The sequence below is a fragment of the Pongo pygmaeus genome, chromosome 9 (genome assembly GCF_028885625.2).
Source record: "Pongo pygmaeus isolate AG05252 chromosome 9, NHGRI_mPonPyg2-v2.0_pri, whole genome shotgun sequence".
Lineage (NCBI taxonomy): Eukaryota > Metazoa > Chordata > Mammalia > Primates > Hominidae > Pongo > Pongo pygmaeus.
This window is the reverse complement of record NC_072382.2, coordinates 19,713,078-19,725,806: the sequence shown is the minus strand read 5'-3', so window position 1 is coordinate 19,725,806 and position 12,729 is coordinate 19,713,078. Positions and strand designations below refer to the sequence as shown.

Here is a 12,729-nt window from a genome sequence, read left to right as displayed (position 1 = left end):
GCAGCCAAGGAGAACAGGAGATGCTCAAAAATTAGGGTTGGCAAAAAAGTTTTAAGGTGTTTCCGCATTAAGTAGAAATCCTGGAGAATACAAAAAGATGGGGAAGGCAGTTTTCTGGAGAGAAATTATGTTTTCCTTCAGGAGCTTTTGGGGGTTCAGTTGCACACCTTCAGGTACATCAAAATGAAGCCTTATAGGGCACCCACACCCCCTCTTCAGGAACACGGCAACCCCACCCGCTCCAAGGACACATCACCCTCCCCAAAAATCAGTAACTGTGAAGACATCAGTTCTTCTCAAACAGTTTAATAGCAAATAAACAAAGGAAGGTACCACACTTGGCAGATACAAAATGACTTTTTGTCCATGTGTCTGTGCAATTAAAACAGATTTAGGTTCCCCATTGGGACAAAAGAAAAAACACACAAAAAAAGGAAGGAGATTCCTTTGAAACACATACTCCCTTGCTCCAAACTTGTAACAATTCTTTTTTTCTTTTTAAATTCACTACACAAACTCTGTGATTAGGTAAGAAAAGCGACGAGGGCTCTCCTTGCCTTTTTTTAAACCATTAAAGTAAAATCCATAATTTTCTACAGAGTACAACACAAGTTCACACAAAAAAGACATTTTCTTTTGCAAATCAAAACAGGAAAGAAAGGAAAAGCTCAAACAAGATAAAGGAAAAGCATTTCTACGGCTGAATCACGACTGAGTTGATTGAATCCCGTTGTTGCTGCAGAACAGACTGTGCGTTTGGTCATAGTGGCAATTTTTTTTTCTCTTCACATTGTGAAATCACTTTACATTGTTTTCTAGTAGAAAAGGCAAAAAACTGTACAAAACCCCTAGTGTTAAATACAACGTTTGTACCAATAAAAAACTCACACAGGTTTGTCTCCAAAATGTAAAGTTTCTTTTTTTTTTTTCTTTTTAAATTATTCACAAAAAGCAGCTGGAAATCAGAAAGGCAGCTGCCGCTCCAGGGTCTCAAATCCATTAAAACCACCACAGAACAATTAAAACAATCAGAGAGAGAAAAGGAAAAGGAAACAACGTCCAACATTTGGCATTTGGTTTTATCCACAGGTTTTCCCAGAGCTCCTCTTGGAATTGAAAGCAAAATATATTGGCAAACACGGCTTCTCAATACACAGGAAGGGGAGCCTCAGTGCCTCCTGCCAACAGAGGCGGCTCTGTGCAGTCAGACTGTGGGGCGCACAGTAGTCTCTCAGGCTGGGGTTTCTGGCCTCTTTCCATCCAATCACCCCTTCCAGGAAATTCAGCAGCCTACCAGACACTGGGCCTCTGCCTGGCTGCCCTTTCCCCCAGGCAGAGTGGCCTTGGGCATAATACCAGGCAACCTGCCAGCCCCAGAGCAGAAACCCTGCTGGGATCCCTTCCTTCATCAACCTTGGTGTGGAGGATGCTCAACAGCGCTTCCACCTCCCCCTCCCCAGCCCCTAGCTACATCTCTCCACCCTTCCCTGGACAGTCCTCCTTCCCAGCTCACCCACCCACCAGCAGCTTAGGTCTGGGTGGGAACTATCATCAGCTCCTCCCCCGTAACCTCTTCCCTCTACAGATCCACCCTCTGACCTGACCTCTCCTCTCCTCGCCTCTCCCCCTTCACTCACATTCTTACCGAAGTCTCCAAGACCCTGAGGCTGGATGGTGCCACAAGAGAAGAGGGTCAGTTTCCCTCAGGGAACCAAAAAAACTGGCTTGCTTGGCACCCAGGGACAGTAGCTGTTTGGCTCTTCACCCAATTTAAAAAACAAATCCCTGCCCTTTCCCCCACCCCACTAGCTAAGCAAGAGCAGAGCTGTGGTGAAGAGTCAGTGCGGGGTGGCTGGTGCCCAGGGCTGTAAACAGTGTGAAGACTGTAGTATTGTGCTTGTCACCTAGGAAAAGCGCCAGCAGGTGAATTGCCGCTTGGTGCGCAGATGGCCTCCTACGGGTGGTTGGAAGCGCCCTCCTTCCTCCAGGTGCTCACTGCCCCTAATGCGCTAAATAAGCCTCTTACCCACCTGCTGCCACCTTCTAGGCTCTACCTCTGCTTCTCGTGTCTCTCCAGGCCCTCTTCCCACCCTCTCTGAGCAGAGCAGCCAGCCTCCTGGACGCCCCGGTAAGACCTGGAGGCCACACGAAGTGACAGTCTAAGTGCACAGGCAAACGCTCTAAGGGCAATAGAGGAGAAAGTTGCCACTTCAAAATTAAACAATACAATCTTGAAAAAAAAAAAACCCTACAACAATTTAAAACAGCTTCTTTGAAACCCTTTTAAATCGATCAGTTTTTGCACAAACTATAGAAAACAGAGAGGTGAAGGTGATATATACGAAGGTGTGAAGAAACAGCAGGAAACATGCAAAACTTTTTTCTGGGCATAATCTTAGTAGGAAAGGAAAAAATTCAAAACAAAAACACAAAAACAATACAAAAACAAAAACAACAACAAAAAATCAAAGCATCACATTTTGCTGTGGAGACTGTTGGAACAAGCATGGGGCTGAGGGGAAGGGGCAGGCGGGATCCAGGACTCCCCACAGAGTCGCTCCAGGGAAGAACCACAAAAGAAAAAGAAAAAGGGCTGGCTGGGGCCCAAAGTGCAGCCTGCGGTCAAAAAGGAAAGGGGGTTCAGGTGCTCTCTGCAGTTGAGAACTCAGAAGAAAAACAAAAGAAAGAACAATACATGCGGTCTCCTCAAGCCCCACAGACTGTATCAGCAAAATGTGCTCAGGAGCCTCAAAGGTTTTAGTGACATCTTTTATTTCATTGTTTACTTCAAAGTTGTCTTTAAAACTAAGCACACAGAGAAACAAAGCCTAGAAACGGACTGGCTGTGTGTTCACAGAAATACAAACACCACGCGGTATGTGCTAGTAGGGCTGCTCTGAAGACAATTACAAAGAATTGGAATCACAAAATCAAGTGGTTATCTTATGAAGTTCTAGAAAAATAGATTTTTTTTTATATTCAAATGCAAGTTTAAATATTTCCCCTTCAGCAGTCGTTCTAGCAAAACCAATTTGGCAGCACAAAAGGGAAAAAAAAAGGAAAGAAAAAAAAAAAAGAAGAAAGAAACAAACATAATAATACACATCAGCATCAAAGGTCAACACAAGGTCAAAGGTGAGAGTTCAAGCATCAGAGAAGCTGAAGAGACAGGGATTTGGACGATGTACTTGACGCCACATCGACATGCTTTAGGCACAACGATGAACAAACGGCAGGAATCTAGAAAAAAAAACAAACCAGAAAGAGGGAGACCCACTGAGTTACACAGAGCAATACATCCAAACAAAGAGAGAGAGAACAGGAACACTCACTGTGTGTACAGCCCTGAAATGAGGTGGGCGGGCAGGGGTTGGGTAATGACAGGGAACTTTTGCACATGCTAACAATGGACACAGGGAAAAGTCAAAAAGGACATGGAGGACACCAAGAACACATCTAATTGCCAGAGACAGAAGGGAACCTAAGGCTTGGATTTTCCATGAAGCGCCCAACTCCTAAGAGAAGAAGGTCTCCAGGCGAGCAGAGCCTCAGCCTCTCTCCCCACTCCCTGGTCACAACCCAAGGGGAAGCAGAAGATGCTGGCTGGGGTGGGGAAAATTTTTCAGGGAAGAGGACCAGAATTTCTGCTCAATCTTATGGGGATGGCCCTTTGTTCCCAGAAATCCAAGCTCTTAGCTTCCACCCAGGCCCTGGCCACTCAAGTGGAACCCAGGAGACAGTGGTCTGGCTGCATTCAAGGCAAATCAATTTCGTGATATAACCCGAGTAAGAAACAAAACTACAGCAGAAAACACATTGTAAGTGAAACCTTCACACAACAGAAAAGGATTGCTTAAGACTTGACAGCGAGTCTCCACTCTGAGCTGAGCCCTTTCACACGTGAGACTTGTAGGGGAGCAGCTTCTTCACAAAACCATCTTTGGCCTGGGGAAAGAACTGTGCTCAAGGGCAGTGCTACTGCTGTGCTAACTCACTGGGCAGGGGGAGGAGAGAACAGAGAAGTGCATGGTCTCACCAGCTGGCTGCTCAAGCAGCCCAGGACCCTGCTGGGGCAAGCATTCCTTTTAGAAAAGAGAACCCATCAGCAGGTATGAAGCCCTCAGGGTCTGGTATCAAAGGTGGGTGGATTGCACCTTGGCCTCTTATGTCATTAGGAAAGGGGTTTCATAAGGTCCCAGAGCCCAGGACAAATCCATGGACAAATAATGGTGAGATGGGGGAAGGCGGGGAGAAGAGGGGGATGTGGGAAGGGAGTGGCGTTCTGGCTAAGGAGGAAGACAGAACAGAAGGCTAGGGAGCACAGCACCGGCAGCACCCTATGGAGCACAGCTCTCTCCTCTGCCAATTCACAGCATTAACACCTTCCCCTTGGGCAAGTTAGCTGGGCTGCAAACGGGCCACAGAAAGTCAGTAGTTTCAATCATACACAGCACCCTGTGTGTATAACAATCACATTCTGGATTCTACAAAATCCTGGCCTTTTCCAGAGATATAATTTAGGTAATAAATATTCTCCACCCCGGAGCTGTATAAAACTTCTATAAAAATAGAAACGACATTCTTGGTTCCAGCCGGTTGGGATTCAGAACAGCGCCTCCCCAACCTAGCATTTTTTTCTTTTTTTTTTTTGTTTTCTTTTTTCTTTTTTATTTTTATTTTTTGCATTTATTTAAAAAATCCCATCATGACCCTGGAAGCCTTTAGAACAGTTTTATCCTTTGAAACACAGGACACATTTCTCCCAGTGCGCAGAATTTCAAGTTTACGTGGTTCAGCTTAAGAAGTGTATGTTTGACGTTCCTTAGAGGACAACAGACCCAAGTTATCACTATGAGAAAGGAACAGCTGTCCCAGCTTCAATGGGATAATCCAACACCACCAGCTACCTGTACAACAGTAAGATGGTCAATCCCTGTCTGTTACCCACAGGGACAGCATGACAAGGAGAGAGCCCCCATCTGACTTAATAGCAAACCAACCCCTTTATTCTTATCTCTGCTGCTAGGGGTCAAAACTGGTATTTGTGAGGTTTCAGATTCCAGAGACCCAGGGATCCCATCCCTGGCTGTGGCTATAGTCATATCTTAACAGGGCCACCTCTGCCCAGGTGTACATTCCCAACAGCATGTCCTTCCTGGTTCTCTACCCCCACAGCACTTCTTAGTGCAGAGGCAGAGCCCAGAAGCTGTGTGGGTCACAGGCAAGAGCTGAAGTAAGACCTGCAGGAGGCAGCAGGGAGCTAACTGTAGCACGAGGACAAAAATGAACACGGTAATACTGAGGTAAATGAACACTCAATTCATGTGGAGGCTGTAAACGTCCTGATGTCACCTCTGCCTGAAGAGCAGAAAATGTGACTGGAGTGGTTACAGGAGGGGCCTGCCAGACCCCTGTGGGAATACTACCTCTGGGACACCTCAATCAAGGAGGCAAGGGAGAATTTCTGGCCACTGGCAAATGAAGCATACTGGCTTGCAGGGACCTTCTGATTCAAGTACACCAAGAAACAAGCTCCTCCTTCCCCAACTAGATGGTATTGATCACTCAGCCCACAAATGGTACCCCCTTCAGCAAGAACTGCAAGCCCTTCTTGGATTTGCCTTCATGAGAAAATTGTGGCTGGGGATGGAGGTGACATTCCCTGCTGTGGTGAACTGCAAGGAAGGAAACCAGGCAATGTATTCCATAGACGCCTTCTTTAAAGAGACCTGTTGGAAATGGGCCATGGTCTAATTTGGTGTTGAAATAAACTAACCTCTTTGGCTGCTTCTCCCAAACTGCCACCAGCCAGGCAAGGCCAATTCAATACTGACTGCTGGCTGGGGGAGCTCGTAATGGGTGATGCCGTCCTGCTTTTTGCATATGTCAGGCTAACAGGTGCTTTATTTCCAGAGAATTGTTAACGCCCTTTTTTGAAAAGAGCAGCGGGAATTCCGGACAAAAATCTGAAAAATAGGTGTCAAAAACTATTTCCCAGAAGGCAGCTGTACAGGAGTTTGAGTCTCCAGCTGCCAGGGCATTAGGTGTCTAGTCACTCCACTCTTCCCCAAAGCCGCTCTGCTCCCCACAGCTCCCAGGTGTCAGTTCTCATTCTACCCACCCTCACACTGAGAGGTTCTGGGGGTCACTTTTTTGTTCCACTCAGTCCTCTCTCTTGGGGTGGTTTGGGGCAAATCCTGATCATCGTCTGTGTTAAATGTTTCCCTGTCCCCCTTCCCCAGGGTGGTTTGATGTTGGTCCTTCTCAACACACACTGGTTACAAACACAGCAAACTTTAAATAAAGGAAAAAAAAAAAAAAAAAAAAACTCAGGATATGGCACCTAAACTCCAAAGTAAAACACTGGAAACCAAAGCACAAACTTGTCCTCTGTACGAAGCGAAACTCCCACAGAAGGCAGTAGCCGAGTCTTCAGGGCAAGCTGTGCCTGCGAGAGTGGCAGGGATCAGGGTCCAGGGCTGTCAACACACAGCCTCAGGGCTTCGAATCATTAAGGGTGCTCCTCCCCAACTTACCAGAAGACCCTCTCACTCCAGTCTCAGAGGGGAGCACGCTCAGTAGGGCTTGCTGTCATTCTTCGAACGTTTGAGCTGCACTTTAAGCCGCTTCATGCCAATCTGAAAGCCGTTCATGGACTGGATGGCAGCTTGGGCCGAAACAGGATTGTCGTAACTTACAAAACCTGTGTGTCCAAGCAGAAACCTAGGTGAGGGACATAATGAGGCAAGGAGATTCTCAGTCCTCCTTATACAAGATACCTTATGTGCTTCATCTCAAATCCCAATTTTATTCAGCAGGGACAAGAAATCTGGACATTATATCATACAAAATAAATTAGGTTCTTAATAGTACCACTTAACATCTACATGGTAATTTAAAGGTTTTTTTCTTTTTCTTGAGACAGGGTCTTGCTCTGTCACCCAGGTTGGGGTACAATGGTGTGACCATGGTTCACTGCAACCTTGGCCTCCTGGGCTCTGGTGATCCTCTCACCTCAGCCCCAAGTAGCTGGGAACACAGGTACACGCCACCATGTCTGACTAATTTTTTGTAGCCATGAGGTCTCACTCTGTTGCTTAGGCTGGTCTTGAACTCCTAGGCTCAAGCGATCCTCCTGCCTTGGCCTCCCAAGGTACTGGGACTTACAGGCACTAACCTGGGCTGTTTTAAGGTTTTTTTGCAAACCATTTTCCATATATTATTTTTCACTCTGGAGCAACAGTGTGGGTAGAATCCTTACCTCCACTACAGCAATGAGAAACTGGGGCTCAAAAAGAGGTCATATGACCTGCCCATGGCCAAGTTAAAACAACAGCCCAAACTCATATTCAGATCTTTCTGCAGTGAGCTCCTTCTTTCTCAGTGGTAAAATACTAATCCCATCCTGACATCAGAGAGAAGCCAACATACCAAAACACTTGCTCAGGTTTGTCTGCTTGTCTATGAAAACCTTGGCAGACACGACATTCCCAAAGGGCATAAACATCTGCAGCAGGTCCTGATCACCAAACTCCTGGGGCAGGTGGTAGATGAACAGGTTGGCTCCCTCTGGACCTTCAAAATACCCAGGAATTGGAAAGGTATCAGTGTCAAACATGCTCGTCGCCCTGCACCAGTGGTCTTTCATTTCCACCTATGTTAAAACTGTCACAATCCCTAAAAATAGACATTAATCTGGGGAACTAAACAGATTCTCTAAATACAAAGCAAGGAACCAAAGGGCAAACATTAAAACAGATTCCTTCCCTCACATTCAGCCAAGCTCCATCTCATTGAGGATGTGAGAAATTCTACCCGCAGGAGGAGGAGTGTTGGGATAATAAAGCAGGCCGACTTGTGTGTGGAGCAGGAAAACAGAGACTGTAGGCTCAGAGAGGAACACAGAAGAGGAGGTGAAAAGGGGTTATAAACAAAACAGGTTTCCAAATAATGCCTAGAAACCACAGGGACAGCAAACAGACTGGTAGTTGCCAGACGCAGGGAATGACTACAAAGGGGCACAAGAGAATTTCTAGGGGTGATGGAAATGTTCTTAATCTGTGGTGATGGTTGCAGGACTAGGACTGTTTGTCAACACTCATATAGCTCTATGCCAAAATCAGTGAGTTTCATCATAGGTAAATGGGAAAATAAAAAGAAATTAGTTTTAAAAATGCACCCATGATTAACACTGAGCTTAAAAACAGAATACACATTCTTCATCTGACTATACTCAATGACTTTTTTTTCTTTCTTTTTTTTTTTGAGACAGAGGCTCACTCTGTCACCCAGGTTGGAGTGCAGTGGCGTGATCTCAGGTCACTGCAACCTCTGCCTCCCAGGTTCAAGTGATTCTCCTGCCTCAGCCTCCCGAGTAGCTGGGATTACAGGCAGGTGCCACCATGCCTGGCTAATTTTTGTATTTTTAGTAGCGATGGGGTTTCACCATGTTGGTCAGGCTAGTCTCGAACTCCTGATCTCATGATCCGCCCGCTTTGGCCTCTCAAAGTGCTGGGATTACAGGCGTGAGCCATTGTGCCCAGCCTACTCAATGATTTTCTAACCAAAAAGCTTTATTACAATTGCAGTCCAGCCATTCTGCAGCCACCCTGGCCTCCCTGTTTTTGTCAAACACATCAGGGAACATTGCTGCCTCAGGGCCTCTGTACTTGCTTTTCCTATGCCCCTGTTACTCTTCTTTCTCTAGATTCAGGCATGACTTGCTTCCTACTTCCTTCAGTTCTCTGCTTAAATGTCAACCTAGAGAGACATTCTCTGAGCATTGTGCATAAAATGCAGTGCCTCTGACACTCCCTATCTCTCTTCCCGGCTTGTCATTCTCCAGAGGATCATCTGAAACACCTCATGCTTTCATTTATTTATTGTCTGTCTCCATAGTCTCCACTAAAATATCGGTTCACGCTACATTCTCCTACTACCACATCCCTAGGGGATATAAGTGATTCAGAGCAGGTGAGGGGAGATGAACCAGGACTTTCTGCTGTGACAAGAGGACACTCATCTTTTTCCTACATTAGTGCTTATACCAGCTCCTGGTTATGAAAACCCAGTCAAATCTGAGCACAGAGGTGTCAGCAGGACTTTCTATTCATGTAAGTCACCTTCAGGCCTGTTTCTGGCTAAACAGTCTCTCCTATTTTTCTGCTAAATTGAATACCATTTGTGTAAAATGACATACTTCCCACTCCATCAACTCATGGGCCAAACTCTGTCCCACCACCCCTCAGTTTGTCTTCAATCAGGACAAACATCAATCAGAAAGTGAGGAAAATGCCAAATGATATAGCTAAAAGGGACACTGAAACAGAAGACATGCAGACAGAAGATCCTCTGATAGATTTGTAATCTGTAGAGAAGACTTCCTAACAGAAACATTCTTGTCAAATGTGTCAGACCTGATAAGGTCAGTGTCTGTTGCTTCATCTAAAAACTGCAGCCCCATCCCAAGAGGGCACACAGAGGTTCTGATTTGAGCCACATCCAGAAAACATTTCAAAAGCAGATCACACTTCACAGGGTTTCTCAGTCTACAGTTGACACTGTCAAAGAAAAACAATGGTCTGACGACCTAACTGATTCCCTCAGCCTTTGCTCTGCCTTTCAGTTCTGGTATAGGAGGAAACCCTCCCCCCCCAATACCTGACCCCGATCTCCCTTTGCACTCACCTTCCTTCTGGCTTCCAGCAGCACCAATACTCTGCTGTGTCAGAAGATTCTGGTTGTACAGAGTGGGGAGCGCAGCAGCAGCATATTGCTGGATACCCGAGTAGGCCTGAGTGAGGGCCTCCATGGTGCTCCCGGTGCCATTGGAAAGGCCACTGCTGCCCAGGCCACCATTTAAAGCAGCCATTCCTTGGTTGGAGGAAGAGAAGGATTAATATACTAGAAAGACTAAACTGATGCCAAAGACAAGTCTACTTAGGGCATCTAGAAGAGCGAAAACTCCAAAGTTCACCCCTTTATCTCCCTCTTAGTTTCTCCCTGAGAAGAAACTATCTGACTGGCTAGATTTCAGGACATTCACCAGGCCTTGCTAATGGGGACATTAAGAAATGCCATATGCGGGTGTTGTGCTCCCCATTATCTTCATCCAATCTGTGGAATGAGAGCTTCCATTTTCTATCTGGCTGTTCTGCCACTTTCTCATAATGAGCTAGAATGCCATAAAAGAAGAGGCCCAAGACTGCGAACTCAAGGGGGTACATGTGATTTCTGACAAGATGTGGGTGAACCCTACCATTAAAACAGCAACTGACAGGTACTAAGTACATTCTATGTGTCATCTACTGTACTATGCAATGTGCTCAGCAGCACTTTACCTATGTTCTATTTTTTTTTTTTTTGGAGACAGAGTCTCACTCTGTCACCTAGGTTGGAGTTCAGTGGTACAATCTAGCTCACTGCAGCCTCAAGCTCCCAGGCTCAAGCAATCCTCCCGGCCTCAGCCTCCCAAGTAGCTGGGACTACAGGCATGCACCACTACACCCAGATAATTTTTGTAGAGATGGAGTTCTCACTATGTTGCTCAGGCTGGTTTGGAACTTGTGACCTAGGGTGATCCCCTGCTTTGGCCTCCCAAACTGCTGGGACTATAGGTATGAGCCACTGTACCTGGCCTCATTTAATTTTTAACAACCCTTCAAAGTATTCTATTATTCCCACTTCAAAGATGAGAAAATGTCCTTAGAAAGGTGGTCCGAAGTTATAGCTAGCTAACGGACAGAGGTGGGATTTAACTCAGGTCTGATTAAAAAATACCATGTTTTTTTGAGACGGACTCTCGCTCTGTCACCCAGGCTGGAGTGCAGTGGCACAATCTTGGCTCACTGCAACTTCTGCCTCCCCGGTTCATGCCATTCTCCTGCCTCAGCCTCCCAAGTAGCTGGGACTACAGGCGCCCGCTACCAGGCCCAGCTATTTTTTTTGCATTTTTAGGGGAGACGGGGTTTCACCGTGTTAGCCAGAATGGTCTTGATCTCCTGACCTCGTGATCCGCCCACCTTGGCCTCCCAAAGTGCTGGGATTAGAGGTGTGAGCCACCACGCCTGGCCCCCATGATTATTTTTAACTTCACTGGGCCACTGCAATCATTCCAGTGGTGCCCCTACCAGGGTTAAGATGTGCTACCTGCACAAAGAATAGTCTGATGACAGCCAGGTGCTGCCCCTTACCTGCCAAAGAGCCAACATTGAGGCCAGCCGTTGCTCCAGCTAATGTCTGCAGGGCTCCAAGTGAGGCTATGGGGTTGACAGAATTACTGCTGCTAGAGCTAGGTGAGGACCCTGCTATTAGAAAGCAAGGAGTTAAAATTCAACCCATCACTCGCATTCTCGCCAAATACAAGAAAAAGTGTCACTATCCAAGTATGCTATTTACAAAGAGGTTTTCAGTTACTAATTCTAATAACTGTCCTTGCAGGACAGAGACAAATAATGGCCACAGCATATTAAAAATCAGGAAGATTTCTCTTAAGTATAGAAGATGACATTTGAAAATTTGTTGCTCATAATCTGACCTCTCTGGAAACAGGTGTTAACTATTTTCCCTCTCTGGACTCTGCTTTTAAACACAAAGGATCTGTCCAAGGCACATAACGGCATACTGGGCCACCCTCATGCTTACCTGAACTAGTGAGCACGCTGAGGGGACTGCTGGATGTAGTGAGAGCATTGGTACCACTTGGTGTGTTCTGAGCTGCACTAGCTGCAGCAGCTAGTGCAGCCAAATTCTGTAACTGCATTGCATTCAACCCTACAACATCCAAAGCAAGAGATTAGCCAGCAGATAAGGGTGCTTCATATCCATTCCAGCAATGACAAGCACACACTGGCAGAGGGCTGGTCCCTGACAAAGAGGAACTGTTCTAGATAAGCCTTACAAACAACATTACAGGGCTCCAAAAAAGATTCATATATCACTCATTAAGAAACTTGAAATCATTTCCTCAGAGAAGAGATGGCTAATCCAATAGCATACCATGCCAAGTGTACATTAATAAAGGTGTGGGCAATTAGGAAACCAAGAAAAACTGCCTACCACGGGGCCAGGAACACAGAAGAACAATGCCAAAACCTACAGCACAGAATGGGACTGTATCCAGGCCCCTCACTCACACTTTACAGGGGATTCGCTCTCTGTCATAGAGGGGAACACGCAGAAAACATGGCAGTTGCAGAAGGCCCAGGAGCAAACAAGGGAGAACACAGGAGAGCAGCAATGACACAAAGAATAAAGACACTGTCACTTGAATAGCAGATTCATCACCAGAAAGAGGAGAGAGGAAAAATCACTGAGTGAAAGACTTCCAAGTAGAGCCCAGGCAACACAGTTGAAAGGGGAGGAAGAAATCTAAACTGTGCTGTCGATGCTGCCAATCATTTACTAGACAATGGAAAGATGGATGGGGTGAGGGGTGGGGGGAGTGGAAAGAGTAAACGAGAATTAAAATACAATACAGATTACAATCTAGCAACTTTCCAAAAATATAGCCAACTATAATTTCCTGAGACAAAGTGAATGACTATCAAAAACTTTCAAACAGCAAAATGCTGTTCACTGAAAACTATGCCTTTCTCAAATGCACATTTGGCCTAGCCTAAATCCAATGCAGAGGGTGTAGGCACAGGCAGCTTTGAAGCTGCCCCATGCCCTACCCGCCAAAGACTCCTGATGGCCCCTGGCTCAGGTTTGTTGTGGCACTCCATTTAA

The 12,729-nt window shown here is 46.1% G+C and overlaps 1 protein-coding gene across 40 annotated transcripts in view; it reads right to left on the bottom strand.

Moving 5' to 3' along the window:
- Positions 1-290: 290 nt before the first annotated feature.
- The window catches only part of CELF1 (CUGBP Elav-like family member 1), an 86,982-nt gene continuing 74,543 nt past the window's right edge, over positions 291-12,729 (bottom strand). For 14 of the 40 annotated variants that reach the window (XM_054439559.2, XM_054439570.2, XM_063671841.1 and 11 more), the window contains 5 exons: positions 11,644-11,772; positions 11,193-11,306; positions 9,688-9,873; positions 7,432-7,575; positions 291-6,703 (listed from right to left, as the gene is read on the bottom strand). In XM_054439559.2, coding sequence (XP_054295534.1) covers positions 6,576-6,703; positions 7,432-7,575; positions 9,688-9,873; positions 11,193-11,306; positions 11,644-11,772 — 701 coding nt within the window. In that variant the 3' untranslated portion in view covers positions 291-6,575. The remainder of the gene's footprint in view (positions 6,704-7,431; positions 7,576-9,687; positions 9,874-11,192; positions 11,307-11,643; positions 11,773-12,729) is intronic. The other 26 variants (XM_054439560.2, XM_054439571.2, XM_063671846.1 and 23 more) reach the window with 7 other exon arrangements.